Source organism: Carettochelys insculpta, chromosome 1 (genome assembly GCF_033958435.1).
Source record: "Carettochelys insculpta isolate YL-2023 chromosome 1, ASM3395843v1, whole genome shotgun sequence".
Lineage (NCBI taxonomy): Eukaryota > Metazoa > Chordata > Testudines > Carettochelyidae > Carettochelys > Carettochelys insculpta.
The window spans coordinates 286,731,762-286,751,259 of NC_134137.1; the positions used below are offsets into that span (position 1 = coordinate 286,731,762).

Sequence of the window (19,498 nt, forward strand, 5' to 3'; positions counted from 1 at the left end):
GTACTATTTGAAGGAGTATATGTAATGTGCCTGTCAGGGTCCTTCCATCAGGACTTGCATGTTGTGTGCAAAGAGGGAGAGGGACCACCAGTTCACACTGCCTGTCACTTTGCACACCCAGCCAGTCCTGGGCTTAACATGCGGCTTAATTGATTCCTGGTGGTTTATCCATTCCCTCTGTAACAAATGCTTTAGCTTAAACACTATACGGCCCTCTCGCACTCGTTCCCCTTTTCATGGATATCCCTTCCCCCGACTTCTAACTCCATGCTTGGATCACACACGTCCAGGTTCCTTCTGCTTTAAATTTGGAAAAGCAGAACCAAGATGTGTCTGCAGGGAGAGAGAGACTTCTATCCTGGCCTAGTGGGGTGGTAAAGTAAACATACTCACCCCTTGTTGGACATCAGTCTCTGGCTCCCATGCAGCTCATGAGCTTGGATCCTGGACAACCCTCCAATTGTTGGAACAAAGTCTGAACACTGTGTAAGAAGCAAGCAGGAGGGTTTATTACATACAGTGCTGGTGGAAACAAAAAAGGAGTCCAGTAGCACTTTAAAGACTAACAAAATAATTTATTAGGTGATGAGCTTTTGTGGGACAGACTCAATTTTTCAGCCATAGCCATACCAGAACAGACTCAATATTTAAGGCACAGAGAACCCAAAATAGTAATCAAGGTTGAAAAATCAGAAAAATTATTATCAAGGTGAGCAAATCAGAGAGTAGAGAGGCAGAAGAAGGGCAGGGGGAAGTCAAGAATTAGATAAAGCAAAGTATGTAAAAGAGTCCTTATAATGAGCTAGACAATTACCATCCCGGTTCAAACCACGTCTTAATGTGTCGAATTTGAATATAAAAGAGAGTTCAACAGAGTTCAACAGCCTCTCTTTCCAAACTGCCGTTCAAGTTCCTTTTCAGTAAAACACAGACTTTCAGGTCATTAACAGAATGGTCCACTGTATTAAAGTGCTGGCTGATAGGTTTGTGAATCAGGAGTGGTTTTATATCTGTTTTATGCCCATTAAGTCTTTGTCTAAGAGAGTTTGAAGTCTGTCCAATATACAAAGCATCTGGACATTGTTGGCACATGATGGCATAGTTGAGGAACATGAGAATGTGCCTGTGATTCTGTGAATAACCTGGTTAGGTCCAGTGCTTGTATCTCCAGAATAGATAGGTGGACAAAGTTGGCAACAGGCCTTGTTGCAAGGAAAAATTCCAGGATTGGTGTTCCTGTGGTACAGTCTGTGGTTGTTGGTGAGAATCCTCATAAGGCTGGGAGGTTGTCTGTAGGAGAGAACAGGCCTGTCACCTAGGGCCTTCTGGAGTGTGGCATCCTGATTAAGGATAGGTTGTAGGTCTTTAATAATGCGTTGCAGTGGTTTGAGTTGGGGGCACTGGTGGAGTGCCACTTCGCCCATCAGGAGTCAGTGGAGCATTGCCAGACAATAGGTTACAATTGATTATATAGGACGCCGATGTGCTGGGGGATGGGAGGGAGGGAAACTACAGCATGGGTGTTATCCAAGCCTGGATAAGCCTAGCAGCAAGATGAAATGAGCACAATAAGCCAATAATCTAAAAAGGTTCCATAGTGTCCCCGCTCATTGCTTACAGAACACCTTATCTCTAGTACAAGTGGTTTTCCTTAACAAGTTACTTAAGCAAAGCAGACATTCAATAACATCTTTGTGTCTGATTGGATGAATGATGCATCCACAAGAGTAATGATGTGCCTTTACATGGGCACATCCAGGGGTGCTTATCTAGAGGATTAGAGCAAAAAGACAGTAACAGCATAAACCAAGAACACGTTTGCTTAGAGTACCAGCCTGGTCTAGTGGAGGAGAGAATGCCATGTCTCGGATCTTATACACAGGGCCTCTCCTTGGAATGTGTTTTTCAGGGCAACTATCCTTCCCTCCAAAGTCCAAGGCCCTTTCCAAGTTGGGATGACCTTCCCTGGGTCTTGTAAGTGAGATGGGAGTGGGGATGGGGGCCCAGCAAGGGTAATTTGCCACTCATATTAAGTGGGTTTCTGTATTATAGGATTATAGGCCTACCCCAGATGTTGAGGTTCAAATAGGGCAAAATCATGGCCTGCTCAGAAATTTTCATCCTTCAAGTACCTAGACAGCAAATTTTGGAAATTAATGGACATAAATACTATAGTAATATTTATTTTCTTTTACAAAAGAGTTGAGGGTGTGAGGTACACACATGCCATTATAACCATTGGTCAATGGGCACCTAACTTCCATGTGTCCCTTTAAAAATGTATTCCATTATCTAATGATTTCTCAAAACCCAAATAAAGAACTTTATCCCCCACTTATTAACTTGAAATGCCCAGCTTCCCTTTGGCTTCTTTCAAAAATAAGCATTCTCCTCATGATTTTCCAGCCTTAATAAAACTTAACTTTCTCCAGCATATATTGTATATTATGTATCTTTATTAGTATTTCCTGTATTTCACCAATTATTTCTTTCAGACCCTCCACCCCATGGCTGGAAGAAAATCATCTGGTCCTGTGCTTTATTATGCCAGAGTTTCTAAATTTGTTCCATTCTTTCACCTGCACAGGCATCAACTTTTCCCAGATCCAAACTCTGACTGTGCTAATTATAAGCTTTCCTAAAAGGTATTAATATAATCTAATGCTAAGCTTTTTGCACCCTTGTCCTATCCACTCTTTTACATACATCTAGCCTCTTCTGAGAATCTCAAAACACTGACAAATAACTGTGGAACAGGTATTTACCCTGTAGCCCAATGTTACTGACACTGGAGGAGGTGGTACAGAGCACTGAAGGCCTGTATTCCCAAAGCTACGTGTACACACCTGTCACTGAAGTCAGTCAGAATCAGGCAGGCAAATATTTTGGAGGATCTGTGTTTAAGTGACTTGCCCAAGGCCGCATTGGAAGGTATGTGGCACAGCTGGCACTAGCTCTTCTGATTGCCTCTCCTACAAGTTAGCCCCCAGAGGGCGTGATGAGACCCGGATGATGATGCTTTTGGCACAGCAGCTGATGGCCGAAACCTCGGGAGACGCGCCACTGGGGGCACAGAAGCCTCACGCGCGTGCCCGGTGTGCACTTCTCCGGGCCAAAGGCTTTGGGTGGGCAACAGCCCGGCCACGCGGGCCGACCACGTGCGCACGTGTGTCCAGGACTTGCCCCCGCCAGGGCGCCTCCTTCTGCCGCTCCCCGGGACAGAGCCGCACTGCACTCGCAGGGGCCGCCGCCCGAGTTCCTGCTGAGCCCCAGCAAGAAGGGTCAGCCGAGAGCTGGGGGCGGGACCCCGTCACGGGGCGGAGCAGCTGCAGCCACGGCGTGGCGGGGACTGCGGCAGCATCATGCTGGGGATGGTCAGGAACTCGCTGTTCGGGTCGGTGGAGGCGTGGCCCTGCCAGGTGCTGAGCAAAGGGGAAAAGGTAGGAGCGGGCTGCTCCCTTCCCCGCTCGGAGAGCTGCCCCGGCGCTGGGGGGCAGAGCGGGGAGGGGGAAGGGATGTTACAAGGGGGTACCCCCGGGCGTCTCTGTCCCCGGTAAGCTGGCTAGAAGGGAAGCGTGGGTGCCCCTGGTTTCCCTACGCCTCCACTTCCTGGGGATGGGCACTTAATGGTGGTGGCAGACTCAGAGGGGTAGCTGTGTTAGTCGGTAGCTTCACAAAGAACAAGCAGCCCTGTAGCACCTTAAAAACTAGCAGTTTTATTTATTAGGTAATGAACATTAGTGGGGAGATAAATGTGTTTAGTCTTCAAGGTGCTACAGGGCTGCTTGTTCTTTGTTGGTGTCAGTAACTCCTGGGGCTCCCCCCCTCCGGCTGTGCAGCCTGACACTCTGCACAGAGAGGAGGTGGCTTCTTTCCCCTTCCTTCCTTTTTAAAGGAAATATGTCACTGTCGTTGTGCAACTGGCAGATCCTGCCTGTGTCCAGTGTTCTGCCTTATCTCTGCACACAGCACACTTGTCAAACACGGGATCAGCGAATCCAGCTAATGCAGCCGACTCTAGAAACTCTGGCCTTGCATTATGATTTGCCTGTTTCAGTCTGATATCGATCGTTGTGCATTTTCCCCAGGCAAAGAGGGACTGTTCTGGTTTTATCTGTTCGCCACTCCCCAAAGACATGCTTGCACTCGTGCACGTGCACACCCTGCCTACCCAGTTCTGCCATTTTCTTCTTACTATCTTATGCGCACCAGAGAATCGGCAAGACACTGAGACCTCGGTGGATGTGATGTGGAAGTAACTGGCCTGTTCAGGTCTCAACAGGTTTAGAATCCAGCTCGCTTTGTGTTGCAGAAGAACTCTGGTGTGATCTGTTAAGGCTTGAAACTCTGTGTAACTGTTTTGATTGGTATTTAGATAATGAGGGTGCAGGGAAATAGGGTGAGTAAGGCAGACTTGACTTGCAGGGTTGCTCCAAAGGGAGCAGGGGACCTAGCACATTTAATTGGCCCATGCCTTTCAGCTGTAGGTCATGGCTGTCCTTTTCTTTTCCCTGCCCCCATTGTCATTGCTATCACAAAAGGTGGATAGACCTACACTGAGATCTGCTCTACTGCAAAGACATGTCATCACACCTGTTTTTTCATGCAGTTCCTGCTGCCATTCAGAAGAGAGACTGGCAAGCCATGGCCAGTCTCACCATCTCACATAGAGGCCGGTCTTTACATAGAAGGGTTATTGTGGAACACGGTTGCAGGCAGTGTTTGTTCATAGGATTTAATTTCACAGAGGGAGGCAGTTGCCTTGGGATGAGAAGTATTGCGTCTCTCAGGGAGGTGTATTATCTGCCTGTCTTCTTTTTCCAGGAGCAGGTAACCTATGAAGAAAGGGCATGTGAGGGTGGAAAATTTGCCACAGTGGAAGTAGCTGGGAAACAATTTGATGAGGCCTCCAAGGAAGCGGTGCTCAAACTTCTGAAGTACGTGGGAGGAACCAATGATAAGGGTGAGAAACTTTGAAGACTTCCTTTGCTTAACTGTTAGTTTCATCTTGTCCATCCCTGAGAAGAATTTGTTGTTGTACTTTCTAAAGGACATATGTTTCCTGCAATGTCTACTTTGGAGATCTCTCAGTACCTTTGTGTGTGTGGTTTTTGCATCTTAACTCCCTGTACGTGCAGGGGTCCCATCCTTTTATGTGGTGATGGCAGATTACCTTTGTAGCTTTTATCTTAGTTAATTTAATTGTGCAGGCTAGTCTGTTAATAAAGTGTTACAAATGAACTTGCTTTACATAAGTACTTACAAACTTTAATTTCTAGTTCTTATCTTACTGAACAAAAATGCGTCAATAACATGCCACACCAAGGGTGGGGGAATTCTGGGTAATTATAAGTCAGCTAAAAATGCTCTTGTATATTTTGCATGTCTGAGAAAGGCAGACACACAGACTTCAGTAGCGTGTCGCAGGAAGAGTAGCAAATGAATGTAAGAGCATGAAGCAGGTTGCAGTTCTGGATAGAACAGCAATTGCAGCAGCACATGTACAGTAAGAGTAGGTCTACACAGCTAAGTAATTTCAAAATAACAGCAGTTATTTCAAAATAACTATTCTAGTGTCTACACAATGCAACTGCTCTTTCAAAATAATTTCAAAATAGCAGTTGGCTTATGTCGAAATTGGTAAACCTCATTCTATGCGGAATAGTGCCTATTTCAAAATAGTTGCTGTTAAGGCAGGGAATGGAGCCTATTTCAAAATAAGCCATAGTGCATGCAATGGTTCTGTTTCGAAATAGGCTCCGTGTGTGTACACAGCTATTTTGAAATAGCTAAGTGCTATTTCGAAATGTATGTTTGGCTACATCTACACTAGCATTCCTCTTTCTAAAGAGGCATGCAAATGAAGGAAATCAAAATGCAAATAAGGCACTTCATTTGCATGTTATTTTGAAAGAGCTTCTTTCGGAAGAACAAAACCAGTGGAGACATGGCTCTTTCGAAAGTAATCCCCATCTTTGAAAGAACCCTTCTTCGTATATTCTTTCGAAAGAAGAACATGAAAATGAGGTGCCAGATATGTAAATCTGGGCCTCATTTGCATTTTTGTTTTCCTTCATTTGCATGCCTCTTTTAAAAGAGAAATGCTAGTGTAGACGTAGCCTTTGAGTGTAGCAGACTAATTTTAAAATAAGCTATTGCAGAATAGCTCTTCTGGAAGAGCTTATTTCAAAATAAGGCTGCTGTGTAGACATACCCTTCAATGTGGTAATCAGGGTGACTAGATGAGGAAAGGTGCTTAAGGTGGAGTAGTCGCTCAGTAGTTTGAGCATTTGAGCATTGGCCTACTAAAGCCAGGGTTGTGAGCTCAATCCCTGAGGGGTGTGTTTAAGGAGCTGAGGCAAATAGATCTAAAAAAAATCTGTCAGGGATGGTGATAGGTCCTGCTACATGTTCAGAACACTGGGCTCGATGACTTCTGAAGGTCCCTTCCAGTCCTATCTGATAGGCATTCTTCAGCTGTAATCCATAGTACTGAAAGGAGTAGAGCCCAGTGCAGATACAAATTTCTACTCATGGATGTAGAAATTGCAGCAGAGCTCTACTCAAGATACTGTGGCCAAATTAAAGGAACATGGGCTGTTGATCCCAGGATGCAGTGTGCTCCTCCCAGACATGTCTATACTGCTTCTAGCTTGGCCATCAGCAGAGTGGTACAACCCCAGATAGGAAGGGCAGCTGATAGCAGGTCTGAGAGTGATACAGCTGCCCTGCTGGGAGGAGCTGCCAGCAGGAGACACTGGCTCTTGGGATACTCTCCCTTGGCCACAGTGCATCGTGGGAGTAGAGCCCTGTGGATTAGTGGACACTGATTTCTATCTGTGAATATCCACACCTGCTTCTAGAGCTCTAGAAATGAGATGTACCACACTGAAGTGTCTGAGTAGGGAGGAGGGCACTGGCCTGGGACTCAGGAAAGTTGGGTTTGGTCACTGGCCTCCTGCATGACTTTAGGCAAGGCACTTCTCCTTTCTGTGCCCCAGTGTCTCTGTCTGTAAAATGGGGATGATGACCCTGCCCTTTGATACGTACTGATGAAAAAGGCTAATATGATAGCTAGGCAGTTGTTCTGCTAGTTCTCTTTGAGTTTTCATAACTGATGGCAGCCTGAAGAGAAGGAAAACAATGACTGCCTGAGTGAGCTGTAGTCATAGGATGTTGGCTATACCTTCGGATAACAACCAATTAATAACTTACCATGTTGGGGTTTGGTCACAAAGAGCCCTGGCTGGAACTAGAATAGCTCAGAGTTCTGCGTCATTGGCTGCCATAGGGAGTATTTTGAGCCACGCCATCAGAGGCCCATAGGCTGCCTCATGCTTTGGGGCGTACACTGATTCCCCGATGGAGTCCGCAAAACATTTCCCTTACTTGAGCATATCACAAGATTTTAAATCATTCGTAAAACATCTGGCACTGGCTGTGGAAGGAAAAAGGATCCTGGCCCAGACTGGCCGTTTGTCTTTCCAATATTGAAACTCCTGTGCTGTTAGGGTTTGATTTTTTTTCCCAAGATGTTGCGCTCCATCAGCTCCCATTGCTTTCACTGGGTTGTGAATGCTCCCAGCACCTCCAAAAATCTGGAGCGCCTCCAATGTTTCATAGCACAAGGGGACGGACTCTGTAATATCTTGTCTGTATCTGTTGTAGGGGTTGGGATGGGCATGACTGCACCAGTTTCCATCACTGCCTTTCCTGGTGAGGATGGCTCCTTGCAACAGAAAGTGAAAGTCTCACTCCGGATTCCGAGCCAATATCAGGACGACCCTCCACGTCCTGGTGATGAGAGCATTCAGATTGAAGAGCGAGAAGGAATGACCATTTATTCCACGTAAGAAACAAATCTCTGTATTCCCAGGTGGCTGAAAAGTGTTGAGGTTTGGATGCCCTGAAGAACAGAGTGCTCGAAAGAATATAGTTACATTTTAGCTTTCTTTGTCAGGGCAACAAGCCTTGTAGGTGGGGGGAAGTGGTTGGTATGGTATATCTAGAGTTAGTAAGGCTTTTGATACAGTCTTGCATGACCTTGTGTTATGCTTGTAAGAAGTAGGTGTGATCTTTTTCAGGAGAAAAGGCAAGATGCAGTATTTATGGAAAATACAGACTTCAAAATCGGATATGTGTTCATTCACACATGCACGCACACACAGAGGTCCTACAGGTGGTCTTAGAGTTGTCGCTTTATCATGGTTTGAGTCAGTCTAATGGCCAGTTAGACAGAGCATGAGTAGGGAGCTGAGTTCCGTGAGCTGCTATCCTATGTTCCACAGTTACGCTGGGCACACCCAAAGAGTCTTGGTAGTGTACCCCATTTTCATAGTTGTAAGTTCCCATTTGAGTCTATGGATTTTGTAATGCCATGTTGCGATTGTTCTTAAGTGGTGTTTATACTGTTTGTTTCCATCATCATTCTTCATTGGCATTTTGCTGGTCACTGTGGGTTGTCACATTGGTTACACTTGTATCTGTTATTTTGCATTTGGGGATGCTTCAGGGTTGCCAATCTGCCTTTCTCACACATCGCCCTGTCCTTACCGATGCTTCTTGATCTTTTCCTCCTTGTTGGCCATCTGTGCCACCTAGTACTGGTGTTCTCTGTTTCTTACCAATTGGCATACCATGCACTGCTCACTCACACTCAGAACAGTAAACACATGATGTAGCAGAAACATGTTTCTTCATAAGAACCGAGCAGTTATTGCAAAGTAAAGCATTAACCTAGCATATGAGTGACCATGATAAGTCACATACTTGTCTGACTTTTCCTTACTCAACAGCCAGGTAGGCACTGACAGCTTACCCAATATGTATTTTCCAACAGCACAGGTCATTCCTTCTCGCGAAACAGGAAGGGAAACTAGCAGGGTAAAAGACCACAAAACATAATTATACCGTCACCAGCTATCAGTATTGAACTAAATATTACACACTTCTTACATATTTTATTTGCCAATATTTCTTATTCTGCATACATGGATTTGATACGTTCAGTCTTCACTTTGCATTAGCAAATTAGAAAAATACAACCTAGGTGGAACTACTATGAGGTGGGTGCATAACTGAATAAAGCATTCCCTGAGAGTAGTTAGCAATGGTTCACAGTCATGCTGGAAGGGCATAACAAGTGGGGTTTCACAGGGATCAGTTCTGGGTCCAGTTCTGTTCAATATCTTCATCAATGATTTAGATAATGTGCACAGAGTACGCTTGTAAAGTTTCCAGATGATACCACGCTGGCAGGGGTTTCAAGTGCTCTAGAGAACAGGATCATAATTCAAAATGATCTGGAGAAATGGTGTGAGGTAAGTAGGATGAAATTCAACCAGAACAAATGCAAAATACTTCTTTTTAATAAGGAACAGTCAGTTATATACACAGAAAATGGGGAATTACTGCCTAGGAAGGAATACTGTAGAAAGGGATCTAGGGGGTCATGATGGCCTACAGGCTAAATATGAGTGAACAGTGTAGCACTGTTGCAAAACAATCCAATATCATTCTGGCATGTATTAATAGGAGTGTTGTAAGCAAGACAAGATAAAAAATTATTCCATTCTGCTTTGTGTGGATTGGGCCTCAATTGGAATATTGTGTCCATTTCTGGGTACCTTATTTCAAGAACGACATGGACAAACTGGAAAAAGTCCAGTGAATAGCAGCAAGAATGATTAAAGATCTACAAAAGGTGATGTGGCAAAGTTTGGGGGTGATGCAGAATTAATCAAGATAGTTAACTCCACAGTTGAGTGTGAAAAGTTACAAAGAGATTTCACAAAACTGATTGACAAGCCAACAGAATGGCATATAAAATTCTACAAGGATGAGTGCAAAGTAAAGCACATTGGAAAAATAATCCTAACAATATATGTAACATGATGGGGTCTAAATTAGCTGGTACTATGCAAGAAATTTGATTTTGGTGTCATTGTGGTTGGTGAAAAGTTTAACTCCATGTGCAGCAGCAGTAGTCAGAAAGGCTAACAATCTTAGGAACTATTAGAAAAGGAATAGATTTTAGTCACAAAATATCATGATGCCAGTATATAAATCTCTGGTGTGACCACAACTTAAATACTGTGTTCAGTTCTGGTTGGCCCATCTCAAAAAAGATATTGTGGCACTGGAAAAGATTTAGAGAAGGGAAATAAAGATGATCAAGGATAAGGAATGTCTTCCATTCAAGGAGAGAGTAAAAAGATGGGGACTGTTCAGCTTAGCAAAGAGATAATTCAGGAGAAATGTGATAGAGGTCTATACAATCATGAATTATGTGGAAAAAGTGAAGGGGAAGAGTCATTTACCCTAGCCCACAACACAAGCTGTGTCTACACATGCACGCTACTTCGAAGTAGCGGCACTTACTTCGAAATAGCGCCCGTCGCGGCTACACGTGTCGGGTGCTATTTCGAAGTTAACTTCGACGTTAGGCGGTGAGACGTCGAAGTCGCTAACCTCATGAGGGGATCGGAATAGCGCCCTACTTCGACGTTCAACGTCGAAGTAGGGACCGTATAGACGATCCACGTCCCGCAATGTCGAAATTGCGGGGTCCTCCATGGCGGCCATCAGCTGGGGGGTTGAGAGATGCTCTCTCTCCAGCCCTTGCAGGGCTCTATGGTCACCGTGGGCAGCAGCCCTTAGCCCAGGGCTTCTGGTTGCTGCTGCGGCAGCTGGGGATCCATGCTGCATGCACAGGGTCTGCAACCAGTTGTCGGCTCTGTGGCTCTTGTGTTGTTTAGTGCAACTGTGTCTGGGAGGGGCCCTTTAAGGGAGCGGCTGGCTGTTGAGTCCGCCCTGTGACCCTGTCTGCAGCTGTGCCTGGCACCCTTATTTCGATGTGTGCTACTTTGGCGTGTAGACGTACCCTCGCAGCGCCTATTTCGATGTGGTGCCGCGCAACGTCGAAGTTGAACATCGACGTTGCCAGCCCTGGAGGACGTGTAGACGTTATTCATCGAAATAGCCTATTTCGATGTTGGCTTCACGTGTAGACGTAGCCACAAAGAACAGCAGCCACCAGATGAAATTAATGAGCAGCAGATTTAATGCAAACGGGGATGTACTTTTTCATATGGTGCACAATTAACCTGTGGAATTTATTGCTGGGGATGTTGTAATGGCAAAAAGCAAAAGTGGGTTCAAAAAAGAATTAGACAAGTTCTTGGAGGATAGCCACTGATTGAGGTATTGTCCAGGATGGCCAGGGATGCAAGGCTAGAGAGCGTGATGGTCCTTTCTGTCCTTAAAGTCTGAGCCCCATGCTCAGCGTAACCCTGTATCTCCAACTGCCAAAAGCCAAGAGGGCAACACAGGGGTGGACCTCTCCAAAATTGCCCTGTTCTGTACACTCCACCTTAAGTTGCAGTACAGACACTGTCCAAGACAGGACACTGGGCTACATGGGTCAGCGATCTGACCCCATCTGGTAGCTCTTATGCTCTTAAAGTAGCAAATTAGTGCAATAGTGGTGATAGTTTGTGTGCATATGGGAGGAGTGAACACCTGCCTGTGAGGAACTAGAATGAGAAATTGCTGTCAGATAAGAGCAACTTTCAAGCACTGAGTGGGTGGTGCCAGAGTCCTCACCCTGTTGCTAACAAAAGCAAACATTTTAAGAATAGATTTCTTGTCACTTCCCATAAGGCAGCTCCTGTCACCTGAAGAGAAAGAACCTGATAAATTCCCTCTGCCACTTTCAGTTAAGAAACCTGGTTGTGAGCTCCTGAGCAAACAACACTGTGTTTGGCCTAACTAGCCCCTGGGGGTGTCACTGTTGTGCCAAGAAAAAACATGGTTCACCTGCTGTGATTGGGCTGCCACTTCTGAATGGTGCATCAGGCTGGGCCTCTCTTTTGCGGAGGAAAGGTCTGGAAATAGACACAAAGACATTAATATGAAGTGAAAGTAAATACACTGGGGGGTTTCCTCAAATGTTTCCTTTGTGGTTGTTAGTTTTCAGTTAGAAGATGACTTGCTTTCTCTCTCTCTTGTATCAGTCCTTCAGCAGAAATTATTGATACAGATGTGCGCCATAGAGCATTAGAAGGTACACCAGGCCACAGTCCACCACCTGGGTCAGTGTAGTGCCACGTGGTAAGGTGGACATGTGTCCTCTAGAAGTTAGAATCAAATTGCCATCAATTGCCGTTCTGGATTTAACAGCCACTGGATATTTTCTTTGGTCGCTACACACGCTTATGCTGGATCCAGCACCCCCCCTTTGCTGAGATGGTTGGCCTTGCTTTTCCCCCTGCAGTCTGCTGGCTCTTGCTGGGTGTCTGAATGCTGCCACAATCCAGCTTTTGTGTTTGGTTACCTCTCTGGGGATAGGCTGCTTTGTCACAAAGACTGACTGTGGCATTGAACAATGAGGTGCAGGCTGATCTGGAGACAGCTACTGCTTAGTAAGGGTATGTCTACACTACCAGTTTTTGTCAACAAAATGGGGAGCGTGCACACTGCAATGCAACTTTTGTGGAGAAATTTCCCAGCTTCAGTGACAAAAAAGTCTGACGAGAGACTTCTCCCGCCCCCTGTATTGTCACCAAAGAGCCAGTGTTGCTGCTGCTGCTTGTTTTGTCCCCAGAATTGGCTTCTGCCGATATCCCATGATGCCTGCTCTGATTGTATCAGAGAGGTAGCCAAGTTAGTCTGTATCATCAAAAACAACAAGAAGTCGTGTGGCAGGGTGGGGCCAGGAAAGGGGAGGGAGGAGTAAAAACAGAGCGGAGACAGAGCTGACAATCAAAGTGGGAGCAGCTGAGGTATAGGCTGCCCTAAATCAATCAGGGCCAGCTGATCCTACCCAGGGCTACCTTTATAAGCCCTCCTCCATGCAAGGCAAGGGAAGGGGGGGGAAGGAGAGTTTAGGAGGCAAGTAAGGAGAAGTAAGGAGACTTAGAGGAACACCAGGGACCCCAAAAAAGGAGAGGAGCCTTAGCAACCTGGGGGGCTGGAGCTCCACCAGAGGCTGTGAGGAACTGGTCAGCTGGAGGAGCCAAACAAAGGACGGGACTTGCTGCCACAGCTACCACTAGTGGAAGGAGGTACCAAGGGGACTCGTCTGGGGGAAGTGGCCCAGAGAGAGGAGCTGCAGTGGCAAGGGTGAAGGGAGTCAGCTGTCACTGGTAGCGGCCAGCCAGGGTCCCTGGGCCGGAACCCAGAATGAGTGGGTGGGGACTGGGTTCCCCCCCAGACTGCCCCCTGCCCTAGCAAGAGTAATGGGGTTCGTATGGTGGGGTCAGAAGACTAAACAGAGGACCTGGGGCCCAGGTGTGAGACTGACTCTGCCACACAGCTTATAGACTAACAATTATTTTGGAGCATAAGCTTTCATGGGCACGGACCTGCTCTGTCAAAGTGGGTCTTTGTCGGTGAAAGCTTATGCTCCAAAATCTGTTAGTCTATAAGGTGCCACAAGACTTCTTGTTGTTGTCCTGATTGTGCTGTTCAGTGTTTTGGTCTCTGCTTCCCTGCAGACATGTGCCCCTCCCCTTTCACAGTTCTGGGAAGCTTTGGGGTGGTGGGAGGAGGGGGACACAAAAGAGTAAATCCGTGGACTGCTCCAGTTCTGCCCTCCACTAGGAACACAGCAGCAGTCAGGTGGCTGTTGCAGAGAGAGATGGACAGATTGCTATGCTGCTTTGACATTCCTCAGCACCAATAGCTCACAGAGCTACTCGTGATGCCCCTTCCAACAGCTGAGGCTCTAGCAGAACTCAGAGGGAATCCCAAGATGCTCAGGGATCAGCTCAACATTTCCATAACATGGCACTGTGGGAGACACACCCACAGTGCATTGCTCACGCTCTTGATAATGGTGCCCCCAGTGTGGACATGTGGACACGATCTGTCAACTGAGGGAGGAAGTGAGAACATCTTCTGGTGCCTTTTGTTTTGTCAACTTTTGGGTATCGATGTTAAGTTTTGTTGAGAAAACTGGGTAGTGTAGACCTAGCCCAAGAAGTTTACATTATTAATTACATTCAGTCCCCAGGCTTCACCTTTCTCATATTGGTATGAACTGCACGCTGTTGACTGTTCCTGTGGGAATCAGTGGCAGCCCTTTGTCAGGTTTTTATTAATCCCTCTCTTACTTGAACTAGCCAGAGTTTGGCATCCTGTTCGGGTTCCAACAGGCAGATGCTCACACTGCAATTGACCTCTGTATTGTCAGGTTCAGTCCAAAGGCCAAGAATTGAATGGGCTCAGAGACACCTGTCCCTTGGGTTGGGCCTGGGAGATGGTGATCCCAATGGTTTATAGATCTGTGGATGATTAAAACTGTCTAGTCTTCCGGCTATCAAGTCAACTCCTTTTGCCTTCTCTAGATTCAGACAGGACAGATGTGGAAAATCCTTGTCACACATCTATGATCACTATATGTTTTCTAGCATCTTGTTCCCTCTTTCTCCCTTTGTCCGTGTATTTTGGGGTTATTCCACTTACTATCTCTGGATTTGGTTCATTTGCAGGCAGTTTGGAGGTTATGCCAAGGAAGAGGATTATGTGACTCATGCAGCCAAGTTGCGTTCTGCCCTGGGGAGTGAGGCTGCCTATCGCAAAGACTTCTACTTGTGCAACGGCTATGACCCTCCCATGAAACCGTACTGGCGACGCAATGAAGTCTGGTTTGTGAAGGAGTGAGTCGCTGGCTTGCCAAGGTGTAGGCTGAGGCTAATGTTTTCTTCAGCTTGTTGTATGTAGGTGGAGTCCTTGCCCTGTTCCAAACAAAACCATAGGCTTGCAGAGCCCAAACAAAGATGTGGGTGGGGAAGTGTCACCCTTCCTGGGGTCTCAGTTGTTAGCTAAGATCAACTTCTAAAATAATACAATGTGAACCTTCCCCATCAAAGCCTTCTGCTGTGGCTTTTCTCCTCCTAGGATCAACTTTAGGGTCTGACTGTCTCAAGTTCTAGTGCTCTTCCTGCTTCCTAGACTCCCTTGCACAGAATCAACACTGGCGAACACGTGGGTGTGGTGTGCACTCACTGGCAGCCTCTGAAACAAGAGAGTGAAGCCTATTGTTAACCAAAGTCTTTATAACAAGCAGTTTTTCCACGCTGATGGGGTGTTACAATAGCTTTCTCTGTTCTATTCTGAATGAGTACAAAGGGACTAGGCTGCTGCTGCAGCTGCTGAGGTAGTGGCAGTGAAGATCGCTTCATCTCCATTTCCTAGGCGTGCACAAGGGAACACAGTGCCAACAATCTGATTTGGAAACTCTTCTGTGTAAGCTACTTTCCTGTTGCAAATAACCACTGGATAATGTGTGATATAAACCTGTGACTACCCCTTTGTGTCCATTAAGTGTTTTGTATTATGCTCTCTCTGAAGTTAACTTAAGAAGGGGTCAAAATTGGGACATGATAGTGGAACCCGTATTGGCCTAAATGTACACAGAGGGATAATGGTTCTCAGAAGTTAATACCTCTTATGTAGGCCTCAGACTTTAGGAAGAGTGTACACTCAACAGCTCCCGTGGAGGTGACTCAGCTTTCTTGAACATACAGATTTGGGTCCACTTTGAGGTAGCTGCTTTTACAAATCTTCACATTCATGTGTATATGGGTGTCACTTGTTCTGCGGGCATCATAATCTCTTTAACAGGCATGTATCAAACCAGCACTTTAGCTGTCAAAAGTCCTGCCGGGCAGATGTCCCAAAGTATGAGACAGGTGGACATGTACTACCCTTCCACAGGTGTCTTTATAATTTATGCTAACTCAGACTAAGAGAGAAAATCTTCTAATATCATAGCGCCTGAATGCCCAGGGGTGCTTACTGAGAGGAACAATTTCTTCCTGAAAGCCAGAGGAGAAGCTGTTCAGAAGGAAGATGGGCTCTGGCTAGTCAAGGTCTCCTATGTTAGGTTGGTGTTGTTTTGCTTTTATGAAAGCTTTATAGAGGGAGGGGACATTTTAATATCCTGATCTTTCTCCCACTGAAGTTAAGAGCTTTGGACTTCAGTGAAAGCTGAGCTCAGAACAGTTGTCTGGTTTAGAAAAAAGAATAGATGGATATTTTATAAGTGCAGAGGAGAGGAAAAACTAGAAATAAAGTAACAGCTGTCTAGACGAGTGGTTCCCATGCGTCAGCAGACCGATGGGGGTCTGCGAGGTTATTGCAGGAGGTCTATGAAAAATAAAAGATAAATAAAAATAATTGTAGAAACTACCTTTTAAATAAATTGGCAATTTAAAATCAATTATTTTCAAATTAAATATCTTCTAATAGTGTTTTTAATGGCTGTCTGAAAATGTATGTTGTGGTTTCCTTTTTTCACTTAATGAAGTGTACATATAGGCTAGAATTGGCTTTGATGGGGGTCCGCAAACAGTTTTGGTGAGGTGCTTAGGTGTCTACATCAGTGAAAAGATGGGGAGTCACTGGTCTACAGAAAGACATGGGAGCATAATTCCTGAAGGGGAGATGGACCAAAAATAAATAGGAAGACCATGATATCTTGTAAAGCTGACATTTTGTTTTTAAAATTATAAAACAATAGGTAGGAGTGAATATGGAGACCTGTCAAGCAGCAGGTGCTACCTTTAAAAGAAAAGAAACCTGTGTACACGTAAGGCTATTCTTGCCTACCAGCTGGCAGATGGAAGGTTGGGCTCATCTGTTTCTGAATTCTAGGGCTTATTTTGCTACTGTTGCACAGTATTGCGTGCGGTGTAGGCACTGTCTTCTCTGGCTCAAGGCAACAGTGATGTAAAGCCACAGGTGACAACTCCTAGAATGTGTAGCAGCTAATCATAAACCTGATGTGATCACATTCCAGGTTTCGGCAGCAGGCTCTAGGAGCTGGAGGAGTTCACAAAATGTATAAACACCTTCCTATCATCAAGCACTGAGTTTGTGACTGAAGGTAGATTGTAATGGAGTCCCAGGCTTTGCCTCTGTTGTCTTTTTATGGGTCAAATTTTGATGTTCTCCTGCAAACTCAGTAGAGCTTTATCACATGATTAATACCATTGCTTTCAGTGAGATTATTCAAGTGGAACAGAACCGTACGTTATTTCACAAGCAAAAGTGTCTAAATTCTTCTCCCATTCTGTGCAACATTTAAAAAATTAGTTGTTTTTTTTTTTTAAATTGTAATGTAGAATGTTATGACTTGATCCAAGACTCTGAGGAGGCGGAGGCCACTTCTGCTTGCTTAGACCTGTGGATTTAAGGTGCTGTGTCACTGAGGACAGGCCCACTGGTGGGGGGAGAGGGGAGACAGCTGCCTCGGGACCTGCTGGTGCAAAAAGCCGCTGAGCTCCTGACCTTTTTACGTTGCCATTGGAGCTCTGTGCACTCCTGCTTGAACAGCGCTCATGACTGGCTGCCTTACCCTGCCCCTGCCGCCAAAGGCCCTCCTTTCCAGGGGCATGGAGCAGAGCCTCTTTCCCTCTCCCACCTGTCCCAGAAGCCTGATAGGGCTGCCAGACCCACTGACTGAGGAGCCTAATTTTATGTTGCTACGTTATGTCTACACTAGCCCTGCCCCCACCCTTTCAAAAGGGGGATGCTAATGAGACACTTCAGGTTATGCTAATGAGGCAATGAATATGCTGCACCTCATTAGCATAATAGTGGCCGCAGCACTTCGAAAATGCAGCTTTCAATCGCGCATAGCTCATGTACACGGGGTCCTATTTGAAAGGACCTTGCACACATTGAAATCCCCTTATTCCTATAACCAAATAGGAATAAGGGGATGTTGCCATGTACCAGGTAATCCTGTGTAGACGTAGCCCTAATGGGTGTGTGTGTGTGCGCGTGTGTGTGTTTTGAATAAAGATCATGTCACAATACCTCTCCCTAGCCACCTATTCCTCTCTCAATACAGGCCTATTATTTGCTGTATGTGAGGCCAATGAAGGGTTGATATATATCTATGATGACTTCTTATAGCATAGGCCCTGCTCCCTTAACTCATGTGTGACTTTACTTGTGAGAGCATACCCCTTGAATAATAAGGGGCTACTCACCTGAATAAAGTTATACACTTGTTTATGTTTCCAGGATTAGAGCCACACTGTCAAACCCACTTTATTGCACACATGCGTCACTGATACTCCTTAAGTGGCTTAAAAACTGCAGGCTCCTCCCTCTTTTATGTTCTCAGATTCATCATAGGAGATGACTAAAATTAATTATATCAAATATTTCGTGTTACCTGTCTTGTCAGTGGTGTGCCCTTATCTCTGCTTCACATGAACACTGAAAATAACATATTTTATGCTCTTTCTGATCTTCAGAATTGATATTGTTGTTAACTGAGTATGCAATTAAAAATGTTAACTGAAAACAAAATTTAAAAGGAGGCTATTTCTGTTGGATGATACAGAAACATCCCCTTTGGATTTTCCTTGTCAATGTCTTCTAATACCTCATGTTTGTATGACAGACTTTTTTACATTGTTTATGTCCTTTGCTTTGTACTTTAGGTGTTACAGTTCTCCGTTCTCTATTTCACACTCAACTTTGAAGAGTGAATTAATTGGATGCTAACTTTGTTACTTAATGCATCTTGCTGTGCAGACAAAAACATTCAGAAATCCAAATTTACCTCTCCATTAACTGTGAAGGAACTGCATGAAGCAATTTAGTCTTATGAATAAACATCTCTAGAATTTATTCTTTTCAGCCTTACTCTGCAGAAGGAAATACTTTTCTCTTGATTCAATAGAGATAAATGAATCTGCATATACTTTAACCATATCCCCCATTCTGTGTGGTTAACCAGCCACAAAACAAAGCAGATTGCAAGCTGTTGTCCCACTACATGAGAAGTGGTAATTGTAACACAGGTTGAACCTCTCTAATCTGGAACACTAGCATCCTGCCAATTCTGTAATCTGGCATGATGTTAGCTGGGCAACTACTTATCATGGATGTGGCCAAGTTTCCCATGGTTCCACAAAGTTTGTTTACAGACACCAGTGTTCTGTGTATTTAACTGTAATTTACCCCTACATGTCTTCTACTAGCCCAGTGAGCTGAGGAAGAGGTGGCAGTGTGCTGGAAAATATTAACCTCCTGCCATATGGCAAATTCTCTCATCTGGCACCAGTCAGGTCCCAGTGATGCCGGACAAGAGAGGTTCAACCTGTATAGAAAAAAAAAAAATGATTATTTATAGTCAAAATCATAACATAGGTAGGGACCTATGGAACTGGTCGCTGTGGCCTGACCACACTGGCTTGAAAAAACAGGTAGCTCATGCTTCTAGTCGTGCAAACACAGCCATCTTTCCATGCAGTGTTACGGTAGTTGTGTTGGTCTCAGGATTTGACAGACACGTCAGATGAGGTAACACTTGTCTCTCTCACCAGCAGAAGTAGGTCCAATGAGCAAGCTTTCAGGATGTTTCTCCTTGTAAGCGGTGTACACTTGAAAGCTTGTCTCTTCCACCAGTAGACGTTGTTCTGACTTACCTTGTCTCTCTACCACATACATTTAACGTAACTCATGAGAGTTTTCC

At 45.2% G+C, this 19,498-nt stretch overlaps 1 protein-coding gene across 2 annotated transcripts; it reads left to right on the forward strand.

The window, feature by feature from the left end:
• Window positions 1-3,049: 3,049 nt before the first annotated feature.
• HEBP1 (heme binding protein 1) lies at window positions 3,050-19,151 on the forward strand. Of its 2 annotated transcripts, none has more exons than XM_075010772.1 (4): window positions 3,050-3,419; window positions 4,825-4,963; window positions 7,669-7,849; window positions 14,493-19,151. In XM_075010772.1, the coding sequence occupies exons 1-4, from the start codon at window positions 3,363-3,365 to the stop codon at window positions 14,662-14,664; spliced, it is 549 nt and encodes a 182-aa protein (XP_074866873.1). In that variant the 5' UTR covers window positions 3,050-3,362; the 3' UTR covers window positions 14,665-19,151. The 2 variants fall into 2 exon arrangements, with proteins under 2 accessions (XP_074866873.1, XP_074866867.1); XM_075010766.1 differs by having other exon boundaries at window positions 3,052-3,440.
• The last annotated feature ends 347 nt before the right edge of the window (window positions 19,152-19,498 follow it).